The 26,595-nt window shown below is 41.4% G+C and overlaps 1 protein-coding gene across 1 annotated transcript in view; it reads right to left on the minus strand.

Moving 5' to 3' along the window:
- Positions 1-19,615, minus strand: part of LOC311003613 (myosin-IIIa-like) — a gene marked incomplete at both ends in the record, with an annotated part of 28,004 nt that extends 8,389 nt beyond the window's left edge. Inside the window, 4 exons of the mRNA XM_083995399.1 lie at positions 990-1,089; positions 2,600-2,704; positions 14,931-15,065; positions 19,448-19,615. Of these exons, the coding sequence (XP_083851525.1) occupies positions 990-1,089; positions 2,600-2,704; positions 14,931-15,065; positions 19,448-19,615 (508 nt within the window). The remainder of the gene's footprint in view (positions 1-989; positions 1,090-2,599; positions 2,705-14,930; positions 15,066-19,447) is intronic.
- Between the last annotated feature and the right edge of the window lie 6,980 nt (positions 19,616-26,595).

Raw genomic sequence — 26,595 nt, forward strand, 5'->3', positions numbered from 1 at the left:
AAAGTTACAGTAAATGTGTGTGGGTACAGCCTCTTTCTCCACATCAGCCAGTGACCATTAGCTACATAATATGTCCAGTTATTCAGATGTGTTTGAGCCCAATCACACCAAACAAACCAAATTTGTGTGATGACTAAATATTAGTTAGAAGTTTGTGTTATCTTACAATATGTTTCACATCAGATATTTCATTTCACATCTTCCTATTTTGGAACATTTTTCATCCATAATGTCCTCGGGGCTTCGTTCTGTCAAAACTGGTGCAATAAACGTGCGTGGAGAATATCTATATCAACCTTGTGAGGAGGGAAAAAGCTCCTCTGGAAGCAAAGGGTGGCCCTGCTCTTTATTAACAACTTCACATATTAAGTGATTCCATTAATACCCTCCCCTCATCCTCCTCCCTATATAAGAGCAGTGCACTTTTGTGCTTCACGGTTAGGAAAAGGCTTTTAAGAGAAGCCCGCAATTAGCAGACTAAATGCAAACCTACACGCACATGGTGAGTGGGGATTTTATTTGTAATGAAAACAGGCAACTGAGGAAAACTGGGGGGGGTGAGTCATCCCCCTGGAAATAGTCAGAATCACTTTGCCTATCATGAGCCTTCAATCCAGGAACTAGGTTGTGTTACTCTGAAACGCCTCATTTGGTTAAGAAAACCCAAAAGCAAATCAGGGCAAACACAGGGTGAATAGCAACAATGTCCTCTGCTCTCTGCAGCAGAATGGAAAAGATAGGGTGTAATGGAAAAGTATAATCGTCCTCCACCTTGTCGGGGTTGTGTAAATGTATTCCAACCTCTCAAGGAAACTAATTAGTGGCACAATATATTTGGCATGCGGCTGAAGGTAATGGATTTGACCCTCTTCTGTTAAATAGAGCAATAACATGATTTGCACTGATTGGATGAGGACAGTACCAGGGAAAAACAAACAAACATGTGACGTTAAAGCTCGCCTTTTGCAAAAATCAGACTCATTGCGTACCAAAATCCACAAGTTTGACTCCTCCATGCGTCGTCAGCAGGATGTTATTGCCTTTGACGTCACGGTGGATGGTCTTGTTGATGTGCAGGTGTTGGAGGCCCTTTAGGGGGGAAAAAAAGGGGGGGAGGAGGGGTTAACGGCTTTTTCTGGCAAGCACCTGCCACTAAAATGATCTCATTTAAAGGGGCCATTTGTAAGTTTTGTCTGCCACAGAATGTGGTTTCCTGCTGGATGCGGGTGGTGGTGATTGTCCTCTGACAAGAGCTCTAGGCATTGTTGCATTTACAAGAGGTTACAACGCGCCCTCTGAGTGGAGCTGCAGTCAGAAAGTGAGGAGATGGGCCGTGGCTAGCTTGTTTAGCGTGCTAACTTCAGTCAAGTGTTGACATTAATGTGGCTTGAAATGAGGTTTGATTCTAAACTCCAAATAGCCATGTTTACATGGACACAAATAATCAGAATAAAGTAGGAATAAATGCCAATCCGAATAAAACTGCGTCATGTAAACACATCGATTGGAACATTCGGAAGGAATTCTTTCTTTCCAATCAAGATGTTCGGTTTATGCCTGTCAATTATCAGATCAAGATCCACGTAAACCTTTAATCTGATCAAAGTAGTCCTACTGCACAAAATTAACTGTTGCCGTTATGTGAGGGTCCTGCTGTAGCCGACCCCCTCGCATGGATCGCAGGAAAAGTATAAACTGCTGCGGTGCTTGCAGCTTAGCTTTATTAAAGAGAAAACCAGAAACAAAAGTAACATTTGCAGCACATGATATAGGTCCATTTTGCATGGGGAGAGGGGGCGAGCGAAGGAGCAATTTGACAGCGTTTGTTTATGGAAGGAAAAGCTTCTTCTACTGTTTTCAACAAATTCTGATTAAATGCTTGATGCATCTACACGCACGTTTTAATCAGATCACTTCATTTTGCATCCATGCAAATAGTGAAGTTTCCGATCAGAATGATTATAATCAGACTGTAGATGTAGAATAAATGCACGTAATGCATGTAAACTTGGCTAAACAGCTGCTAATGCTAGTTATGTTGCCATGGCCAAACTTACAAATAGCTCCTTTATTGCACTCAACTCAAAGTCTGTGTCATAGGTCAGGGAATGCATTCAGAGTCTGTATTTGAAAACCAATTGTGTCACGTTTGTGTGACTAATTTGTTCTATTTCTAAGGCGTATTTTCCCTTTCCCCCCCATAGGGTGGACTGATCCCAAAATTCATTGCAAAGATTGCCCTTTTAAATGTAATTAGTCAGACAACTAACAGTACACTGTTAACCTAAAAAAAAACTCAAGATTTTGTCAAAAAAATAAAAAATGTGTGGTCAAGGTTGCTAGGCAACAGGAGCCCCACTTTGCAACACTACAGTAAGGGGGGAAACAGCTGATGACACAGCGTAAATTCTCTGTTGTCCAGACCTTCTCTCTTTTCGGTTCAGCCTTTGCTCTGAATGATGATCTAATATGGGACACAAGTGTTTAGCCTGCTAGCAGAAACAAGAGTTGAGGTTGAAATGGATTTTGATGGTGAGCTCCACACTGGTAAGTAAACAGCAGGGTGAAGCATACACCACCGTCTCAACACCTGACTTACCATGAGAGCTTCATGTATGATGTAGGCAATAATGGCTTCATCCATCCTGTCTCCTCTCCTCAGCATCCCTTTGGCCAGATCCGTCACTGAGCCGCCGTTGCAAAGCTGAGACAGAGAGAAACACACAAAGGGAGCAAGACAATGAGCAAAAAAAAAAACACTCAACATGAGTCAGCACTTATAGCTCAGCTTATACAATGCACCAAAATCTGGGCCAATCTTAGATATGAAGAATTTTACAGAAGGAACAGCAGAGGATGAAAATGTTTTGATCACCAGATTTCACAGTGAGAAAAAGGGGGGATGCAGAAAGTAATTCTGTCAATCTTCAGCGGCTTATCTTTCTGCGGCAGCTTAGTGGGAGGTGAGAATCCTGCCCGTGGAGAGAATGTACGTTTTGTGAGGAGGGAGGGGGGGGGGGGTTAATCTACGCTGTGATGACTAAGCACGGTAAATATTAAAGAAGCATAGGCCTGGGACGATAATAAATTTTGCTGGACGATATATTGTCCCACAAATTATTGACGATAAACGATATTATTGACACATTTTTTTTTAGAACAAATTAACCACTAATATAATAATAATATTTCATAATAATGAAAGTAGACCCTTTTAACTCATTGAGTGCCGCGCTCCTTTCCAAAGTTTTAGTCAAGTGTACCGGCAATTTAGACCATTTTTGACTTTTTATGTAGAGCCACAGTGTATTCTATATTATTGCCACCAACACATACTGTGGCTCAATTGAAAGGTTTACCTTAATGCTTCAAGTGGCCACAAACCGTTTGTTTCTACGTGCCTCCGTTCCTGAGGAAAGTCAAGCTAAACATGGCTGGGTTTCACCAAAATCCCTCCTTTTTTTCTAGAAAAGGAGATAGAGCGTCTTTTATGAAAGGTGCGCTGTTTGTGTCTGTCGCTCTTCTGACACTCGCATTTCTGGATCAAAGGGCTCGTATAAGATAAATATATACAACAGTTGTTGTTCTATTCACAAAACCACCATCGGGGGCGGGGGGGGCGCCACTAAACAACAATAACACAGACGCACCGTGCCGTGTCACAGCTTCTCCCCGCGGAGCGTGAGGGTCAGTCGGCCACCGCGGCTCGGGAAGACCGGTCCCGCCGGTGGTCGCGGTCCTTCTGTGGTACGGGTCGGTGATGCCGGTCTGCTTTGGCCCAGAGACCATCAGATTTTACCGCGGGAGGACTTTGGGGAGGACACGGTGTTGCTCCAGATGAAGACCGGGCGGACTGTCGGCTGAGAGCTTCCTGGTTCAGCTCCGAGCAGCTCGAGCAGCTGGAGCAGCAGCGCGGGTGAGAGCAGAGCAGCTGCGCTGCAGCAGCTGCTGCATCTGCATGCAGAACTCGTTTGCAGAAGCCGAGTTATGATAAAAACTTCCAGATCATGAGCTGTCATGTGACTTTGATCGTCATCTATTTCAGTTCTCCTCGTCGTAGAGTCCCCAAATTTACATATAATGTGTATTAAAGTGTCTATTTTCATAATTTAAAAAAAAAGCAAAAAACGTAAAATTACGTTTTCGGCACTCAACGCATGGGAACGAAAAACGAGAAATTACGTGGTTGGCACTCAATGAGTTAAATGCGATAAACTTTTATTTTTCATGAGTATTTTTTTTTAACCATTGTAATTGGAATGACAAGAACTTATATAGCTAAGTTACTATCCTAAATAAATAAAATAAACAAAAATTAAGAAACAGTGCAGTGCAGCTCTTCTGTCCAATAGCGTTATACACCTGAAGCTCCACTTTTCATTCAAACAAACTAATGTGACTTCCACAGATGTAAGATTTCATCAATGAGACTAGCATTTATCTCCTAAAAACTATTAAACCAGCCGGAGGTAAACCTCTAAAAACCTGCTGATAAGTTTTCTTAGTCGTTTTCTCCCCCAATGACGGAGGTTGACCGGGCCGTGAGCTGCTGCAGACGGCTGCAGACTGTGGGAAGCCCCGCTCCTCCTGCTCGCTGCTACCACATTAGCTCCAAAAACGTCGGAGGAAATCTCCCAACAGGCGACATGTGGATAAACTGACCACAGACTGGGGATCTAAACTGTGACTTTCTCGCATGAAAAAATATTAAAACTTAAAAAAAAGTGACGTGTTAACAGCGCGGCAGCAAGAATAGCTTTTAGCTGCTTAGCTTTACAGCTAACGCTGCCGGTTGCTGCCAAATGCATTCTGGGAAACAAAGATCCTGGATGACTGAAAAGAGGGTTCACTCCTTTCATTCTACCAAAGTCTTTGATTCTGCTATGAAACAAACGGCCCAGGCGCTGAGACCGATGCACAGAGTGAAGCCTCTTGTCATCCAGCCTGGTTGGAGGCCAGAGACCAGGAAAACAAATACGTGCGCACATGGCGATTTATCGAGGCCGGAAAAACTATCCAGTTCATTTTCATTTATCGTGCGATTAATTGATTTATTGATTATCGTCCCAGGCCTAAAGAAGCACAAATCATCTTCAAATTAAGTACATCTCCTTATGTTTTTAGACAAAGCCAAGAAATCACACAGCATTTTAAAGGGCCAATGCGTCGAGGTGGAAACAGAATGTTCTCCGGTTAAAATCAGCCTGAAGACACAACAAGAAACATTTCACTTCTGTGTTTATAGGTGTTTTCTCGTGCTGTACTGCATCTAGACACGGACTCCATCGTCAATAGCGATCCCTCTTGGAAAATTACATGAAATTACCCGGTAGGTTGCCAAGGCAACAATTATAACCCTTAATTTGGGCCTTCTTTGGGAGATGCCAGAGGTATACAAGGAAGAAAAGAAAAGAAAAAAAGCGCTAAGATGTCAATCATGGTGCAAAAGGCTGGAAATGAACAGAAATTGCAGATCCTGCATATGAGTGCTGTTTGTAAACACAGACCTCATCACTCTGTGTGGTACAAGACATCAGCAGCAGTCGCCTTAAAAACACACACACACACACACACACAAACGCCTCTTTTCCCATTTTGTAGTGACTTGTGAACACTTTGCATCTCAGCGCACATCTTTAGTCCAAAAATCGTGTTGTATTAGAGAGGAAATTTTCCAGCACATCTTCTTTTATGTATTAAACACTTGTTCTTTTATAATGGCACTAATTCCCCCCACTTGTAAACTGAAGGCTTAATTAGGCAATAGACATGCAGTGGTGTGTGGTTACTGATAAGAATCAGTCCCCTGTGGCGATGGAGCTAAAGAGATTGTGCAGTACATATCAGAAAAGGTTGGAAATAAATAACTTATACAGCGCGGCACTATGCAACTGTAGCATTTTTCAATTGCACATTCAAAATGACAAAGCGCGGCACAGCACTGAGGCTGAAAATGCAACATTTATTTTCCGACGGTGGTAGGGAGGCATGTTTACTGACTACTTGGAAATAAATAAATTGTATAATGGCACAATAGTATAGAAAAATGATGCTATCGTTGTGTGGTACGGATGGCTTCCCATGCAGTCTTATTCAGAAAAAAAAAGAAAAAAGAAAAAGTGCTGACTGGTACGGCGGTAGCATCATAACTCAGATATAATATTTGTGGTTGTGTGCCTAAATCTCCAAATGGGGACCCATTTTGTCATCGCATTATTATTCTACCCACAGGGCTGCTCATACTTTGCCAAAGTGTTTGTGTGCAGCTAATTGAGGTAACCACAGGAGGCTGCAAACGGCCTCGTGCAGTTAAAGCGAACAGTGAGCACTTTTAAAAAATGGAACTAAATACTAAACGTAGCTGACAGAAGGGACTGAATATGGAATTAATCATGTAGTCACTTCCATTTTGCTGAATACAAAACAAATTATGCGTCTTTTGTGGTTGTTTTGTGATTCGTTACGTCTGCATCATTTGGATGACTTTCTAAGGACGGCTTTCTGACTGGCACATCTCTGTCGCAGGGGCCCCACTGCCTCCCTTTGGGCCCCTGGGCCTGAGCTTGTTAAGTAATCCTCCCGTGCACCAGATTCTCAGAGTGAGACGAGTCTTTGACCTTGTCCAAGCACTGGCATAAGTTTTCAACACAGCGCTGAGCTTGTGTCTGTTTTCTATCTGCCTATCCATCAGGAGCCCAGAGTGCTGTTGCAGGATGGATGGCGTTGTATCTCAGCTGCCACATGGGGAGTTTAATCACTCCTCCTCTCTGCTATCGGACGTGCAGACAAACTGCAGTTAAGCAGAGAATACCGCCGAGGCCTTTTTAGCAGACGGCGCGGCTCATTGACAGGAGTGCCGTGCCTGACGTCAGTCCACATCTCTGCTGCCATATCAGCTGTCATCATTAAATTACACAGGGCAGACGGACAAATCCATATTAATGAGAGATCCGGTGCCCTAGATTTAGCTGTGCTAAACGTTAGCACTCTCACCTGAGCTACAGAGCGACACATCCCGAACGTGATGCTCGACATGAATATTAATTATTTGACCTCTGAAGGCTGGAAACGATATATGAAACTTTGAACCTGGATTGATTTACGTAATTCTGGTGCGGATCAAGCAGAAAGACTGAAAGTTTGAGTACAGATTTGTAAACACAACAAGTACAAGCAGTAGTAGTAGTAGTAGTCAAAACATTGTTGGGCTAAAACATCCAGTCAACATTTGGATAGTTCCCTCTTCTCTATAGATCAGGGATTCCCAAACTGTGTTGTGTGCACCCCCTGTCATGACATGAAAAGGGTAATAGCGCTATGGTGTTATATTTTACTAATAACTAAATAACTAATTTGTAAACCTGAATAAAAACATTTTAATAGACAGTTTTGATTTTTTTTTTTTTTAAAGGTCCCATAGGTCAGACGTCCAACTACACTGTATTCGAAATGTGTTGCCCCAAACTGATCCGTGGTCCTGAATTTCAGTTGTCCAAAAGTTGCTCAAATGAGCTCTACTGAAAACAGGCTGTTTCTGTGCCTGCACCTTTAAATGCTAATGAGCTCCGTCTGTCAACGCCTACCTTGCCCATTATACGCTCCTCTCAGGGAGAGGATGTGGCTAACGGTAGCATGGGCTAATGTTTACGGGTGGATGTATCGCTATGGCCAGAGCGATTGCAGAGTGGCGACAGCTTTTGATGAAATTAGCATTGCTATCGCCGTTTCGCAGCAACCGACAGCCATAGCAGTAAAGCTGCTAAAACCTGTTTTAATTCTGGCTTTAGTACTGTTAACACGTCACAATTTTAATATTTTTTCATGCGAGAAAGTCACAGTTTAATCCAGAGTCTGTGGTCAGTTTATAACGCTTGTTAGGAAATTTGCTCCAACGTTTGTTTTGGGAGAAGTGGGAGCCGCAGCTGCAGCAGCCGGCTTACTGAGCTGGTCGGCCGGGGCCCACCTCCGTCATCATCCCGGGGGAGAAAACGAGCCAAGTAACTTATCCGCATGCTTTTAGAGGTTTACCGCTGGCTGGTAAATTCTTTTTAGGAGATTAATGTTGGTCTCATTGATGAAATCTAACAACTGTGGCAGTCGCATTAGTTTGTTTGAATGAAAAGTGAGGAGGACTGCCTCTGGGCTATGTACTGAATCACCACATTTACGTAAATAAATACAAATGTTTTACAATGAACCGATCAGTCTACAATACATTTTATTTTGTTAAGTCAACATGGTTACTGTACACGGCAAAGATTATTACCACTTTATGACTTAAAATTGGTCGGTATTTCATCAAATTAGTTCAGGAGTTTCTTGCTGTTCACGGCAGCCATAGGAACAGACGTGGTTGTAGGAGTGTTCTCGTGCAGAGGGGGCCGGCCTAACTCCTGTCGTTACGTCACCACAGGAGCTGAGTCTGAACAGCCTGTATGAGCATATGGGACCTTTAAAGGTACTAAAAATGCAGTTGCGGTGTGTCAGCTAGTTTGGAAAGTTTGGGAACCGCTGCTATTAGGGGTGTAACGGTACACACAAGTCACGGTTCGGTACGTACCTCGGTTTGGGGATTGCGGTTCGGTGCGGGTTCAGTACAACAGACAGACACCAATTGAATGTAAAACTAAAAACCATCTTCTGTAATAAAAGTAAAAATCCTTTTTATATACAGTCTATGCTCCAACTCCACACTATAGACTCAGTATCTTTGCCATGGTCTTATAATACATCCATGATATTTGCTCTCGTCACTTTTCTTCTTAAAATGAGGACTCGCCTTTTTTTTCTTTTCTTTTTTTAATACTCAGATGTATTCGTCGTATGACTGTGTGCACCGAACCGTGACCCCCGTACCGTGACGGCACAGGACGAATACAAAAACCGTTACACCCCTAGCTGCTATAGATCACTCAAGAAAAAAAATCATATGTGAAGCAAAGCAACTGATTTTCCCTGTGACTGATTTGTGTTTTCCTGCCAACACATCATCATCAAATGAAGACAGTGGTTGAGGAGGAAAGTCAAACACCTATTCACACATTCACTATAAAGCGACAGAGAGTCAGAGTAAACAGCACAAGAACAAATTGAAACTTTCAGCAAAACATGTCAATAAAATTCATGTATACTTATACAGCTGAATAGTTGCTACCCATTTAAAAAATAAAATGCGTCGTGTGGTTGGTAATTATTTTTGATAGTAGCAATTAATACTACCTAATTAATTCTGAGGCAGTTTGATCTGACAAAATAAAAGGAAGGGGTGGCGACAGAAGAGGAAACTTTCTAATATAAAAGGCATGTTAAGATTCAAGTCTGTCGGCTCCATCTTGCATGTGCGTGTGAGTTTCCACCAGAATGACCAGTTTTCAAAGAATAACCTGAATACATTGAACACGGAGTGGCATGCTCTCCATTACAAATGAGGTCAGGTGCTCGTTTAGTCATGTAAATGAAAGGAGTCGATCAAAGACGAGCAAAAGAAGCAGATGAAACAAACGTGAAGATGAAACAAATGGGGCCACGCGACCACGCAGGTGCTGACTTTAACTATCTTTGATACGCCTTTTCCCTGCAAACATAAACCCGTGGTTGTACTTCTATTTCCTGCCAGGTTAATAGAAGCAGAGAGTTGCATCATGTCTATATCACTGAATGAAGCGTGTGAGTTTGTGTGCGTGTGTGTGTGTGCGTGTGTGACACACTGGACTGCCTCCAGAGTAAGCACTCCTATTGTTGTGGTGGCCTTATCGCTTACATGGGCATAAAAGCTGAGGTGTCTACTTTCTGGCACTGTTTATTGAAAAGTCGGAACAAGGAATACCATTTTAAACCTCATTGTCAATTAATGAGTGTGGAGGTCAGGAGGAGTCGGACGGAGACTGATGGCGGTAAACGCAGGTGACGGTGTCCATCAAAGAGGCACCGAGAAGGGATGAGCCAAAGTATCCGGTTTGGATGGAGATTTTTTTTTTGCCATACAACATGCAAAAACATCCAGTCTTTTTGCTTTAATAGATTTAAAGGGATAGTTCAACATTTTGGCAAATTGGCCCATAATCCCTATAGTTTTAAGAGTAGGTTTGTTACCTTTAATTGTCGGTGCAAGCTGTTTTTAGAACGGTTGAGCAGAGCCGTGAGCTGCTCAGAGCTACGCTACCAGGGCTAATGGGATTTCTTGGTTTCTCTCATCAAACTCATAAGATACACAATCCAACAACTCCAAAACGCTTTCGTGGACAAGTTGTGACCTGCACATTCACCACACTATGAGATTATAACTGAACGTTACAAGACAGAGTTGTTTAAATGCAAAACCGCTGATTTGCGTTCCAATAGGGGGCAGTTTTTCTGCAAGCAGTCTCTGCATTCACCCCGAAAACAACTCACTCATTACTGTTTCGTAATGTTCCGTTATTATCTCATAGTGTGGTGAATGTGCAGGTCACAACTTGTCCACCAGAGCGTTTTGGAGTTGTTGGATTGTGTATCTGATGAGTTTGATGAGGGAAACCAAGAAATCCCATTAGCGTAGCTTTGAGCAGCTCGCGGCTCTGCTCCGCCGTTCTAAAAATAGCTTGCACCGACAATTAAAGGTAACAAACCTACTGCTAAGACTATACTGTAGGGATTAGGGCTGTCACTTTTTATTCGACATTCAAATATTCGTTCAAATGTGGGGGGAAAAGTTCGTATTCGAGCAGTAATGACCTGCTCGATATGCAGGCTGCAGCAAAGATACTCTATTTACCGTCTTTGGCTGCAGTGCCCGGCGCCTGCATAGCGCCGCGGAACGTCCACCGGACGCGGAAGGGCCGCGAACAGCCGAGAAGCGGAGCCAGTTTACTTTCTGTGCCCATATTAACCGCTGGTGTGGTGTCGCGGCGTGCACCTCCGCGGCCGGCTCGCGCCGTGCAGCGTCTGGTCTATTTTGTGTGAGAGCCGCGAGCAATCGCGTCAAGCTGGGCAGGAAGTCAAACATGAAACAACGAGAGTATCCGGTCAATTTTCAAAATAAAACACCGCGACTGTGTGTGCTGCGGCGGCGCAGCCGGGGGGGGGGTGGGGGGGTGGGGGGGTGGAGTGTAATATTTGAATATATCCGAACGAATTACGGGTCATTCAATAATCGTTCGAACCTCATTTTTCTAAAAACTGACAGCCCTAGTAGGGATTATGGCAATGGGCCAATTTGCCAAAATGTTGAACTATCCCTTTAACATTAAGAGAAATGTGAATTGTGTGTTTTTTTTTTGGCTCTGCTTACTTGGGTTTCATCCATCAGTTCCTTCCATACTTGCAGGTCCAAGGACATTTGTACTTTCCAAGTGAATGGCCTTTCTTAGACAACTCAGGGAATCTTTGCTTCATTCATTAGTGTCTCTGTCATGACCAAACCCCCAAATCTCACTGCTTTTATCACCTATAAATTCTACTAAAAGTGCCATTTGACAAACTCTGGGTGGGCTGTCATGTGGTGTTTTTTATGCAGAAGTGGCTCCCTTTCAGCCTCTCTACCATCAAGGCATGTTTAATGTGCTGCTGCACAGACAGTTTGACAAGGTCTTCCATCTCTCTCTGCTCAAACTGAAACTCTTGACAATGCCAATGCAATTTTGGTCCTTACAAAGGCCCTTCATGCCCAGTTACTTCTTCAATTTCCTGTAATGACTGAGCCCATGAATTTTTAAATACTTGATGAGAGTTTAGCCTGTACACAATTCTCTGTGAACTGTCAGACCTTGTCTTGATGAGTGTCTTTCCAAAATACTTCAAATCAGTTTATTTTTCCACAGGTATAAGCAGTAGTTTCAGGCACCACTGCAAGATTAAAATGGATCACAAATGTTTCTTTTGGTTAAATGGTTTCTCTAAACAGTGGTAGAGAACCAACAGTTCAATTCTGTAAAACCAATTTAGAAATCAAGATTCAATGTGGGCCCCAAAGTTATATCATTTCAATTTAGCATTTCAACATAGTGCCTTTTCATTTTGCATAATAGAGAATGAGATACATCTCTGCATGATGAGCTTTTAAAAGGTTGGACTAAATGTCCAAAGCCTCTGGATAAAACATCGGAGTTCACAATTGAAATGTGCATCAAAATCCAGTTTTTATTTCCAATTAGGGAATAAAAGTCACTCCATCGTCGCTATCTTTGAAGTATTTTTAAGCTCTCTGGGAGCAAAATTAGGCTGTCATACATGAAAGCTCACTCATCTGCGCACGTATCCGAAGCCTTATAAAAAAGGAGCACACTACGAGGGCAAAGCCAAAAGCCTGCACACTCCAATGAGGGGGCTAACAAAGTAGAGGATGCAATTTGTATGAATTCTGTTCATAATGAGAGGTCTGCTGTCGGCGCGGGGCAGAGAAAGGCTCCTCTCGGCAGAGCTAAAGGATGGAAAATTACAGTTTAGAAAGGAGGGACAGTAACCATGGTGAATGACCACCTCGCCCCCTGCTTTCCTGTCTCTTCACCTCTAAAAACCCCATGTGCATCTACTTCAGAGCACACACACACACACACACACACACACACACACACACACACACATACACACATACACACACTCAGCTCCACACAGCCACTTGCTAAACTGTCAGGCAGTGATTTCAGCCTCAGGATTAGCCACCAGATTTGTATTGCTGGCTGCAGACCTTTGCAAGGGAAATGTTGAAAATGGATAGTGCAATCCACAGAGGAAGCAGGGTTAATAGGGTGAACTCCACTAACACAATATTTGTAGTTTTACTCAGAAATGGAGCCACGCAAGATTGAAATAACTAACGACGTGATACAAATCTAACAGTCAGTACAGTGCAACAGGAACCACCTTATCGGATACAGGTCTTTGTTTCCCTGTGCTCTGATTATCCAGCATCTTAGATTGTACTTGATATCTGAGCAAAGTCCTCTGCAAAGGTCAGGAGGAAGGGTGGCGATGAAAAGTGAAGGAAACACAAGCTGGAGAGGTGAAAACTATCTAGTGGGTTAGCATAACACTGCTGCTGTTGATGCAGAACCCACTGAGCTTGGATTACAGAAATATGGGCACTGAGCTCTCATGCTGCTGTACCTGCTCATGGAAAATGGAACAGCCCAGTTGTACAGTGTTAATCAAGATGGTCATTGCTGTCAAAGTGGAGTCATGGAGTTACTTTGAAACCAAAGACCATGCATATATAAACTATTTACTGAAGGATGGAGAATGCCATTTAATTGAACTGTATACTGAAAAATCACTACAGATGACATTGTAGCATTTAGTTGTATTTTACCTTTTTTTGTTTATATTTCTGGTGCTGCTGAATCAGTTTCTATTTTATAAAGGTAGGTTTTAAAGGGCTAGACCGTGCATGAGCTAGAAAACTGGAGATATTAGTCTTTAGTGATTTCCAAACAGTGGGGCAAAAAAGATCAACTGATTGATTTAAATGGCAACATTGTTGTGTAGCCATAGACCTTATAAAAACACTTGACAGATACTTTTCTTTTTGCCATTGTTGCAGTCTATTGTTGGGGTTTTAGCATACTACCATTGGCAATAAAAGCAAAAATAACAACCTGCTATTGTTGCAAATAAAAAAGTCAGTGGATCACCAGTTATTGGGTTTCACCTTCTGGGGAACATGAATATTTGCACCAAGTTTCATGGCATACCATGCAGTAGTTGTTGAGTTATTTAACTTTGAACTGGAACTAAGTGACTGTAAAGCAAAAATTCCAAACCTCCCATGTTCATCCTAAATGTTCATCCTCTGGGGACCATGAATGCACAAAATGTGACAGTAATCCATACAATAACTGGTGAGATATTTCAATGTGGACCAGAGAGGTGGAACAGCCTGGTCTGACAGTCCAACTTACTTTCCTATCTCTTGAGTTACCGTGGTAGCATGATTACAAATGCTCAATCACATTTTATTTAAAACCAAAAATACTTCAAAGGCCTTGTGGGTGATGGCTGTGACACATTCCCGCATTCTTTTTTTTCCAATCCTTTTCAGGTTTGTGGAGCGTGTTTACCAGACATCTCCAGGTTTGTTCTGCTCACTACCAAAGCAAGAACACAAATTACAGAGTCAAAAAGTCAAAAGGTAAAGAAAACTGTCGTCCCCCACCGTGTCGGACCCAACAAACACTTTTCCTCTGCTGAGGTTGACCTCCATTACATGTTTGTCTGCAACCTGACATTTCAAAAGGGCTACAGAAGGCAATGACATATGAAAGATGAAGAACTGGGGGAATGGAGGTAAGGCTTTTTTAGAACAGAAAGCAGCAGCAGCAGCAAGGTCCCCTTGAACCTTTTCATAAAGTATAATAAAAATCAAACCTGGATGAAACAATTGCTGTACAACAGCCGGTGCAAAAAGCTGCCAAATGCACTGCTTTGCTCAATCACCAATTATGCATGGTGAATTGAGCAGTCTTTGTGAAAATCCACCAACCTTACATAATACTCTACTGTTTCCACTATTTCATTGTATTTTTCCTGAAATCCAATAAAGAGAAAACAGCAAAGAGACTTTTTAATTTCTGTTGTCATTTGTATCAACTAACTTACTGAGAGAGCCACTGTAAACATAAATCCTATAACACACAAGCACGCGCCCCCATCACATCAATGATGCTAACTGGCTTGTGACCAAATCCTCCAGGTGGCCTATAAGTAAACTCCTAGACTGTCCATGTTGGCTTAAACTGTGACATAATCCGTGGCCAGATTTGGTCACCGATGCATATACCTGGCGAGACATGTGGTGAGAAGTACAACCAGAGCCTTAAATCGGCACTTGCACGCCCTTGTCTGCCCGATACAGCCACGGTATGCGGACGAATTCCAGTTAAATCCTCATTCAAATGTATGGGTTGTAAGAAATACAACACAGCATTGATTTTCTATTCAAATATGGGTGTTCTTACCTCCAGCACTAGCCACAACTGGTCCCCGCATTTCACATCCTTCTTGTAGTACATCCCATAGAACTTGACAACATTGGCATGATCAGACAGAGCTTTAAGGATGTTGTACTCTGCTTCAATCTCTTCATCGATATCCTGCAAAGTAAGGACACAGATCAAAGTTATAACGTTTTTCCAGACTGGCAAATGGTCTAATAAGGGTGAAATCAGCTTTAAAGGAGTTTTTAGGAAAGGTGCTTTTTAGTTTCTCATCCTCTGTATGCTCATTGTCTGAATGGAACACAGTTTTGTTTATATCATTGCAGCCGTCTTCACAGGGCCAGCTCCAGTTTCAAATGCACTGCACACACGTAGACACCAGTGAAAGTAAATTTTAATGCCATTTTATTCAGTATTTATTTGACTACATTTAGTATATGTTGTACTGGTGATCTATACCCAATACTGAGAAGTCTGATATCACTTCCTCATCTGTACAGTGAATAACGCATCAAACTATCATCAGTATCCTGTTAGATTGGCTTAGCATCAAGGCTGGAAACAGTTAAAGATACAGTGTGAAAGGCCTTTCTTCAGATCACTGATGCGTCAATGAGTAGGAGAAAGCATTTTTGGGTTAAGGCCAGGTTGCTCTTTTCTCCCTTGCTTCCAATCAATGCTAAGCTAAGCTAACTACTTAGCTGAGAACATGAATGACAGTTCAACCCATCTCCTCGTCTCGCAAATGATGAACTTTTTTGTTGTTGCTGCTCTTTGGGGCAGCATGTAAGGTCTCCATCACTGACAGAGTGGGCGCAAAGGGCAAATCCAGGACATCTTAATTACAACAATTATGAGACACTCTTCCACTCCAAGTTGCGCTCACACTGTGTAATTAAGCCTAACAAGACACAACCATTTCACATAGAAATCTTATGGATATACGTACATCTACAAATCTGTATTTAGCACAAGCACAGTAATATCATGTTAGCTGTCTCTAGAGTTGTGTCACATCTCAGTATCATGACCTTTGACCTGTTTCTTCTTAAAATTATACTACCTTTATACTAAAATTATACTACCTTCATGTGAAACTTGTTACAGAACAGAACAGGTCATAAGAATATTTTCTAATATATCGTTTAAAAGCCCAAAAAATTGTAAACATTCAGTTTTCGTAACGAGAATAAATATATTATCAGAGGAAAGTCATAATCTGATCTTGACTCTCTGATTCATCTTGCAGCCGTTTGTAGGATCCTGATCCCTGGTTAGAAACCACTGCTCTAGCTGAAGTTCGTATTAAATGTTTTTTTCTTTTCACCAAAATGTAACAGAAAACTGAAGTTCTTCATGAACATGACTCCAAGCATGATCACATGACACATGTAGGGCGTCCCAGTAGCTGTACAATGTGCAACAGATCGATAAATGAAATAATCAATCCAGTCATAATAATGGTGGTAATGATGGTCCTCACAGATTACTGGTCTGAAGATAATCATTTCTCAATAATGAGAAACACTACCAAAAGAAAAAAATGGCTAATGAGACATTCATTAAGACGAGGGCTGAATCATATAAAAATAGCTGCTCATTAGAGCTGCTAAATAAGCCATACAGTTCACTGTACCTACACGACAGACAACATGGGTTATCTGTCTATACAGGGAACGCTGACAACTTATTATTAATAGCTGTTTTTGAGAACTTTTTAAAGCTGCACCACAAAAGAAAAAGCATTAAAGCCTTTGTTCCTAAAGTCAGCTGTGAGGACACAAAGTGATCTAATCAAATGTTCTGTTTCATTGCTGCTCAGAAATGTAGGACCTCCTGCTAAGTAATGTTCACTTAGTGGAAAATCCTGTCGTCCTCTGCTTTGATGGATGAAATCACACCCACACTATCATGTAGTAACATCGTGTATCTCTGCTGTATGTCAAACTGTTCTTTGCTTCAGGGCAAATATGTTTTGGCTCGATGCTGAAGCCCCGCTCGAGCAAAGTAGTCCAAAATGATGACAGTCTACTGCTGCATATGAAACGTCCTGCTGATGATGAACAATTCAGCAGGAGCAGTTTGCTGACATAACCTGCTGCTGATCCCCATCAGCAGCAGAAACCACCTTTCTACACGTCCTGTGCAGACAATAAAGCAGAGCAGCATGATGTTTATCTTGTCGGGGGGAGGGCGAATTAATCGGTCACTGGGATGATGATCAGATCTACTGGAGATTAACAAGCAAATCCCCCAACTGATGGTGGGCAATAGGCAGAGTACACCCTGGACCAGGGGTCGCGTTAACCGGATATTTTCCGTCATTGACCGTTTTTTTAAAACGGTGACGGAAAAATTTTGAGGCCATCCGTCATTTTGACAGATTGCAATTCACAGCCATGGCCGTCTGGCCATGTGCATTTGTTTACAATGAAGCCGGTGGATAATCAATAAATGGAGCAGTGGATAACGTTATACAATGTCACAAAGTCACTACGGTGAGAATTAGATTAAAAAAAAACAAAAAAAAAACCTCACAGCTGGCTGGTGCGCTCAGTAGAAAACGCTGTAGTACCTCCTCTAGGCCTGTGTGGAGCGTGTGTGGCGCTGTAGCCACACTAACAACAGAGAAGAAGACAGAAAGCTTCCCCACAGTATTCAAACTCCTTCAAGTGGATTAAATGTTGACTGGGAGTCGTGTCAGTGCAAATATGACGGTCGATAATGATTTAACGGGCGAGATTCAGCTGCAGTGTCCGAGGGACCGACAGTAGTCAGCTGTTGTTAAGTTACGTAGCTGTAGCTACACAGCGGTGTGTCTCGGTACAGGTAGAGCGGTGGGGGTAGGACATCACCGTTTCACACACTCGCCGCATACAACTCTTCTAAAGGTAACGTTAAGCCTCTTTTAATGTATTTTGCCCGCCGTGGCATTGTTTATAACACTTAAAGCTGAGTGGGTCTTGTCCTGTCTGCATTTGTGCTGCATCTGGCTGTGTGGTCTACAGCTTCAGTTGTTTCAGTGATGCGCAATGGCTGCGTGCGTGCGTAAAAGAGAAATGAGAGAGAGAGAGAGAGAGAGAGAGAGAGAGAGAGAGAGAGAGAGAGAGAGAGAGAGAGAGAGAGAGAGAGAGAGAGCTAACGCCAGTGCACTATGCGGTGCGAGTGCATGTGAAAACGTGCTCCTTTGGATGTTTTGGTATAACACATGGGTTAGCATGTTGATTGTTGACAGAAAACTGATGTCAGCATCACGTATTTACGTTGTATTTAGATGTTGAGTGGCAGAAAGTGACCCCCGCATTCACTGACTGACCGCACAGTTAGATGTGCTCTGATGCCGACTCTGTAATTTGTTTGGACTTGATATGAATTAAACATGAATTAAAATTGAATGCTATTGAATACGGCATTATTATCATTAAAAAAAAATTAAAGTGACCGGTAAAAATAGATTATGACGGAATTTTTATGACCCCGTCAGTCAAAATGACCGGCGACGAAAAAGTCTAGCGCAACCTCTGCCCTGGACAGATCAAAAATCTATCACAGAGACAAACAAACTTTCATTCAAACACCTGCAGGACATTCAGAGTCACCAGTCAAGGAAGAGCTGGAGTATCCACTGACACAGATGCAGCCACGAGGAGAACATGCACACTTTGTGGAGATGCTCGGTAGGTTTGAACCAAGGAACCTCTTGTTGTAAGGTGACAGTGACTAACACTGCTTTCTTGGAAAAAAACTGATCACGACCATAATGCTGCTTTTTTAATTATGGAGTGTTGTGCCGCAGATCGTTAAGAAAAATTGTGCTGGTGCACATCTGTGGCTTCTTGAAGTCAAAACGATCTAGGCTGACATTTCCTTGTGTATTATGAGATGTACAAATGATAATTGTTGCAAAGCTGCTTTATTGTGTATTTCTGAGTATGTATGCATGTGTCTATGTTTGTATGTGCATGCATATATACGTACTGTTGTTTCATTTCCACAATGTCTATCTTGTCTTCTGAATGTTTTGGTTTACTGTGTTAAGTGTCCTTGGGTGTCCCGAAAGGTTTTTATACATAAAATGTATTATTCAATTACATTGTCTATGTGAAAAATGAATGAAAATAAAAGTCTTATATCTTATATATTACAAGATCTTGATGCAATGTGGAAGTCTGAATTTACGAAGAGCGATGAAAGCAAACTACAGGTTTGAGAAAAGGCAAAGGAGATTAAAAAAGTTAAAATGCTGATTTAATCTGTGTTGGTGTCTAAAACTTTAAAATACAGATGCTATAAATGCACCAGATTTAAGGCCATAAGACAGCTACATGTCCTCCTTCCGCTTCCACCAAGGGCATAAACAATGCAGGAGCTTACAGCTACTTTAACAAGCACTGACTGCAGCACGTGCCCGGAGTATGGGCATTTTCCAAAACACTACAAAAACAATAGAGTTGAGACTACTACAAAGAGAGCAGTAGAATATAGGATTTGGGCTTGGATCAAAAATAATTCATAATGGAGATTCAAGGTCAACTTACATGGATGGGGTCCAGTATCTTCACCGCTGCTTTACTTCCATCAATTTTGTTGAGCACCTTGTAAACTTTACCGTAGGTCCCTTTGCCGATTGTCTCAATGATTTCCCAGGTGTCAGTGGGATCTGGAAAGTTGTCAAAGACAATCGATTTCCCTGATTGTGGAAACATCTTCAGGAGAGATCTCCTTTGAGAAGAAAAAGCACAAGGGTTGCGGTTAGGAAAGAGGAAAGTGGCAGCTGGGAGGACTGGCAGTGTGGCACTGGTGAGCTTATACTGGTATTAATCAATTTCAAAACAAACACAGAGGAATACATTTACACTGATACATACAGAAGAACCAGTATAGCTACCTCAATGTTAAATGCTCAACCTGTTTTGTTGCATTTCTAGTTCATTCATGCCATTTACTGTACACTATCAGGTGTAAACAGATAAGTGACTCATCTCGTATTTAGAAGTCTGTCACACCGACCACATCATCCTGGAACTAACCTCAAACAACATCCAATTGAGCTAGAGAGCAATTACATGGATACTTAAAGTTAAACTGGGGGTTTTGTGGCTTTAGCTGTGTAAACAATGACAGAGTCCTCCTGTCTTTATAGAGTTGTGAGTTAACAAAGTTGAAATGTGAGACATTCAAATGACGCCTCAATAAAACATGTGCTCTGTTCTGGTCCAACTAAACACCCTCAGCACAAAGACTGGATACATAGTTATTTGTAGGGCTCATGTTGTGTTATTATGTTGGATTTAACACATTGGAGCTGTAGGTGCTGGATGCTGATAAATGATACTAAGGGATTAAACTGAGGGATTACAAAATTGGAGGACATTATGATTTTTTTTGTATTACAGTAGGACTAAACCAGGCTGATATAAAAGGGCTTATTTTTCAGGAAAGGCTTCATTATCACTGATGCACATCATATTAATGGTAAGTGCAGAACCTTCATGCAGTAGCTAGTTAAAATGTAATCTTAATGATCAAGGCATTCAGTAATCAGAATGTTTAGCTTAATGTTTTGTTATTTTTAAAGCTAAATTGAGATACAGTACATCATGTTTACATTCAGCGTTTCAAAAATAGTGTCAGATCAGTGAGGATGAGAATAGGTCTCTCACTGTCTATTTGCTAGAGTGGTGTGTGGTTCCTACTTTCATAACCAATCAAAGCAGAGTCTGAATTTCAAAAGCCCATCCCGGTTTTCTCATCTTGTTCATCTTTGTAGATCACAGACGTATCCTAACATTTATCAGACTTCCAATAAAATACACAATATAATATTAATATACTTCCATTAAATGCTGTAAAGGGAAAGAACATGATTGTATCTTTACATGGCAATGTGCAAGAGAAAGTTAGTCTAAGCCAAACCAATGATCACTATAAAGCAAACACTGTTTAATCCTACACAAACACACCTTTCATAAATCCTTCAGGTTAAGGGAGGCCGTTCCCACCTCCACAGACTTGCAAAAATAGAACCATCACCAAAGCCAACGGCGCGACAAAAGCAGAATGATTTAAATATAAACTTACATTGTTCACTAAAAAAGATGTAGGACATTTTTTTTCAAAATATGATTAATCCATTTCTGTGCGAAAGGTTAGCATGGAAGCAGTGTGCCGGCTACTAGCCTGGCCTGACTGTGAGTGTGACCCACAGAGGAGGAGCTAACGCCAGCTAATCTCACTAGCAATTCCCCTGCTCCAGGGCTGCCATTGGAAACCAGCGCTAAGTGGTAGGAGATACGCTGGGATTAGCAGGAATTAGCCACTCTTGCAGCATGAGCCTTTCCCCATATAGATGCCCATTCATACACAAAGGAAAGCTGGTTAGAGGCCTTAGTGCACGGTGCTGCGGAGGGCCATTCCTCTTTTTATTATCAGTGGTCACTTTGTTTATGCTCAGGGAGGCTTGCTATGGCTGCTATCTTAGCTTCACATCACTGCAGTTATTCTATCTTAACTAGTTGTGACCACTATTGTGATTTAAATCAGTGTGACTGATTAACCATGCATAAATCACTCCAGAGCAGGACAACACTGGCAAACACCACTGCCATTTTTCATGATATTATCAGTCATCGCCTATGCAGCGCAATTAGAGCCCTATACATGCATCCACGTGGAGGTAATTGCACTCATGTTTGCCTAATGTACAGTGCCTAAGAAACCTGCAAACGTCTTAAATAATACATCGCTGTCTCTGTTTGTGACAACATGCTGTGACACATGAGACACAAGGGCGAAACCTAAGGACTTGCACTGGACACCTCCAACAGGAGCAGAGGCTGCAAGGAAATAACCCCTTAGGAGACTGCAGAGTGTGTGCATGTGTGTATGCATGGGGTTATCTAACCTTGTGTGCCCTGGAGTGCTGGCTGGCTGTCACTTTTAGTTAGTTGTATAGGGATGTGGCATTAACCAGAGTCTGTGTACAAGTACATAAATAATGAACTGCATCGTGTATGTGATGCTGAGAATATGTTAAGCAGATAAAAAGATGTGTCATTGGGGTTTTGAAAGAAAATATACTAAATTCATGAATGATAATTTAATTTATATTGTTTGAAACTGAAGATAAATGACAGTCAATGTCTCCCAAGTGGAAATTTACTCTTTTATCCATGAGATCTAAACAGAGGTTTAGTCATTTGAAGCTCTTAGTGGAAACAGAGAATCCATTTGGCAAAAAGTGGACACCCACTCGGACTAATCTGTGACACTGATGAGTGGGTTAAAGTTTCGGCTTAACCTTGGCTCAGGAAGACTGCAGGTCTACAAGGCAGATAATCTTCCTCGATGGACACATCAAAGTCAAAAAGCACAATACTTTCACTTCGAGTGCCTAATCCAGGAGAGTCCTGTGACGAAAGCTATGTAGGCTACATGTTAATAAAAAAATTACTAATTATTTCAATGATTGTACCATAAGGAAATAATTGACTCAGGATTTATAAAAACTGGAAGCAACTTCAGATAAAAGTTTTAAAGGCAACTATATCAAAAAAGAAAATCTTATTGTGAAGCAGTGAATGAATAATATTACATTTTAACACGTAACACAACTGCTCTTCACAGATTCACAGTTTGGTAAATTATAACAACAGGTAATAGCTATTTCAAACCTTTACTGACCTTTGATGGCGAATGTTGAGAAAAGTGAACAAAGACGCATACTATACGGTAAGGATAAAGCATTGATTTACACACATGCACGCTGTATGTACAGGTAAACACACACACAGCCACAGTCTGTTGAGCCACTCCCAAAGTTTGCAAATTAGAAACCCAAATGAAGTCACCGTGTTTGCATTCTGTAAAGCCAAGGCAGAAAATAAAAGATCAACACATTTTTAAGCCAGATAAGAAAAAGCATGCAATAGGTTTTTTAGTCGTTAGCATTAGCATATTTAGAGACATAGAGAAGCCACAAGTCATCCTCATACTCACTTTTTCTTAAGTGCATTTACATGCTTGGTTATCAGTTGTAGGATGAGCCAAGAGTAAGGATGTTGTTCCTGCGTGCTCCAAACTCCTCTGCTATGTATTATACATCAGGAATAAGGAACACAATATTGCAGAGCATATACTAAAGTTATTAAGCTCAGGTAATTAGTTTAACTAATTAATTTTAGCGTGAGGATGTCCAGTAGCCAACAGCCGATGAGTCTGATAATGTCATAAATTAGCCTTGGAGAAGACAAGCTAACAAGAGGCGAGTGCAAGGTCTAGAGTGAGGAGCGAGTCAGGTGTAACAGGCCATGACTGCACGGGAGCGCTCTCAGCATCGTTTAGCAGTGTCCCATTACACAGGCGCTGCTGGGGAAAGAGCTGCTGTGGGGCTGAGCCAGAGCTGGACTGAGAGTTCAGTTCAGAGGTTGATGGTATCAGGAACCTGCTTCACATGAACCTAATTGGGAGAAATACTGCCAATTGAGGCAACAATATCTGTCAGGATGAACAGTAACTGACTGGAGGATCAAGTTTTATGGGATTCAATTTGACTGCTTTACAGTGGGAAAAAAAGCAGCACAGTCCCGCTTTGTAAAAAAAAAAAAAAAAAAAAAAGTCTTGCCGAATTCATTAACTAATGCTAACTAGCTTACGTATGAGTTGCTAGTTTGTGATTCACTGAAATGGGAAAACAATTTTTTGTAAGATCCTTGGTGAAGAGATTTTACTGACTGTGGTGAGCCGGCTCCCTACCCAGGATCCACCTGTCCCCACTGTTTATTCCAAGGTGGTTAGCCTCATGCTAACTTTATAAACTGCCTAAATTAGCTACTTTTTGTTGTGTTTATACACTTCAAGCAACCGGTTAAACTCCTGCAAAATAAAACTGAATGAACTGTTTTACTGTTCATATTGCCTTTTATTTTGATGGAGCCTGTGTGGTGCATTAAAGGGATAGTTCAACATTTTGGCAAATTTGCCCATTGCCATAATCCATATACTGTAGTCACATTAATTACCTTTATTTGTCAGTAAATGTTGTTTTGAGAGAGAGGCACAGAGACGCGGCAAACAGAACTTTCTGTTTTCCCTAAACACTCCAACAACTCCAAAACGCTCTTGTTGAGAGGGTGACCTGCACATTCGCACCAACAAATAAAGGTAATTAGCATAACTCCTATAACTACGAATTATGGCAATGGGCATATTTGCCAAAATGTTTAACTATTCCTCTAACATTGTGTTGATATACATTTATTTTTTCCCAAAGTGAGAGATATGATGATGTCAGGAAATGCTAAAATCACTTATTTGAACTGATTCTCCCACCCTGCTGCTAACTGCACGACTTTTTAGAAAGATTTGTTGACCACATTAACCTTGCTAGCATCCAAGCTATTAGCCAGCTAAAATTTATATTCCCACACTTGTTTAGGTTGATGGCGACTTACACATTTTAAGAAGCATTGCAAAAAAAAAAAACAGACCCAAAACAAACAGTAAATGGCTGCAGGTGAAAAGCAAATGAAAGGAAAGACAATCACGTGTCAGCATGTTTGTTCTTTTTCTGTTTGCCATGCGAAGAGGAGATATGATCTTAATTTAAGAGGCTCACTGCCGCTATGCTAATGACGTGCAAAGCAGGATAGCCTATTGTTTGTCTCAAAACTCTTTGTTTACATTAATAAAGCCTCTGATTTTACAATGCGCACAACACCGTAAAACCTTGCCTAATTGCATCCCTTCGCAACCTCTGCATGTAGTGGAAAAGTGAGATTTCATGCCGCTATGACTTACTCTGCAAATTATTGATTCTGCTCAAACTGTCAGAATCTAATTGCTCTTGCAGTGAGCCTGTTAATTTATCATACAGACTAACAGATGGCACAGTGATTGTTTTCCTCCAAACACACACACAGAGGCATTTATCCATCAAAGAGAGAGAAATTCACTGAACACAAAATCTAGGATCAGTATATTCATCTAATTATTGTTTCACCCACTCAATTCAACACTTTCAATATAGTAAAGTTCAAAATGCCATGAACACCTTTATTGTCCCTGTTATGCCAGAAACACTGAATAAGCCAAAGCTAAACACATTCTTAGAGGACATCCCCTGGCCTCTTCTGGATCTTGATATTTTGTAGTTCCAACCACCTAAAGCCTGAATTATCAAATAATTGACAGAAAATTCTAATTCTTTGAAAGTGGAGTCTTTATTAGACCTTCTGACAATGTGAAAACATAAAAAGGAAAATATAAATTTGCATGCCTTTTTATTTGTATCATACTTGGTAGGCTACATACGCCATTTTTACAATGCATTGCTGACAGTTTGTGTTTAAATTTTATGTTTTATAAATAGGATTTTTTAGGAGAAAAAGTATGCCACTGATGATGTAGAGGTCTCAAAACTAAAGGGTTAACATTTGACACCGAACTCAACTTTCACTGGTAGGTGAATAATTCCTAATGCTAACAATAGCTATGTAGCGATACCTTTGCTAGCTTTGTGTTATAAGCCTTGTGCACTGACTGATGTTTTTGGTGTCACTAATTACAAAGTGAGCCACTGCTAGCTGGTGTGTGTGCTGATTAGTTAAATTTACACGAAGTGGTGTCCATCCGGTCAATCGTGTCAAGTCACCTTTCAGGACATCATTTACAGTAGCCTTCAGTGGAACATGACCCCATTTTGTAAAAAAGCAGCTAATAGGTTGAACTCTTGGGTACAGTAGCTCCACACTTGGAGGCCTCATAGCTGAAATATTGATGGTGGCTTCGCCACTCAGAGTAACAAATATATGGCTGCTCCTGTTCCACCACCATGCTTTTTGCCCTTTTCCATCCGGGCAGGCAACAATTTATCATAACCTCAACCTTTTTTTGAAGTGTGTGATTTGGAAACCAGAGGCAATCGCTTGGATACGTACAGCATTATGAAGAGAAGGGGGCTGTTGACCTGAAAGCCAACAGATAAACCAAGGGCAAACTGCTATTGCTATTGATGCTCTTACAATATTTCAAATGGGAAAGAGTTACAGAAAGAATCCATATAGAATCTCTAAAAAAAAGTAGTTGAGTAGATGATCTAATTTTTCATTTTTAAAATAAATCAAAACAGTGCTATAAAATCCCATTCTTTTGGTTTTAAGGCTAGTTTTTTTTCCTGTATAATAAATCTGGGGCAGATGTTTCTGTCCATTAGAAACACACTGTGAATCCTATCTATGCCATCACTCCCTGACGGTGTACCCCACGCTCTCCGTCTGGGAGGGACCCTGGGTGATCACCGTGCTGACTTCAGTGAGGTTCCCTCAAGCACATCCTCCAGGCTTGGACGACTGCAGCAAAGCAACCTCATTTCCTGCTCTGCTGCCTTACAAATGACTCCTGGAAGCTGAACCAAAACCAGGAATGGAGATGCACTGATGGCTATAATAGCCGTATGATTAGAGCAGGCAAAGGTCCAGCTCAGTGTGCAGACTGGGCACACTCTGAGGCCTTTGGACCAGTTTCAAGACAGACAAATAAAAATGATGGAATATGTCTATGCAAGGAACTCGAGAAAGTGAGTCCCTAATACTTATTGTGCAAAATTGTTTAATCCCTTTTTTGTGATCCCATTACTGTGGTGCTTTGTGAAATTTTGAGATTTGAGTGTCTCAATTTTCTACCACTT

This window comes from Trachurus trachurus (assembly GCF_905171665.1).
Source record: "Trachurus trachurus genome assembly, chromosome: 20".
NCBI lineage: Eukaryota > Metazoa > Chordata > Actinopteri > Carangiformes > Carangidae > Trachurus > Trachurus trachurus.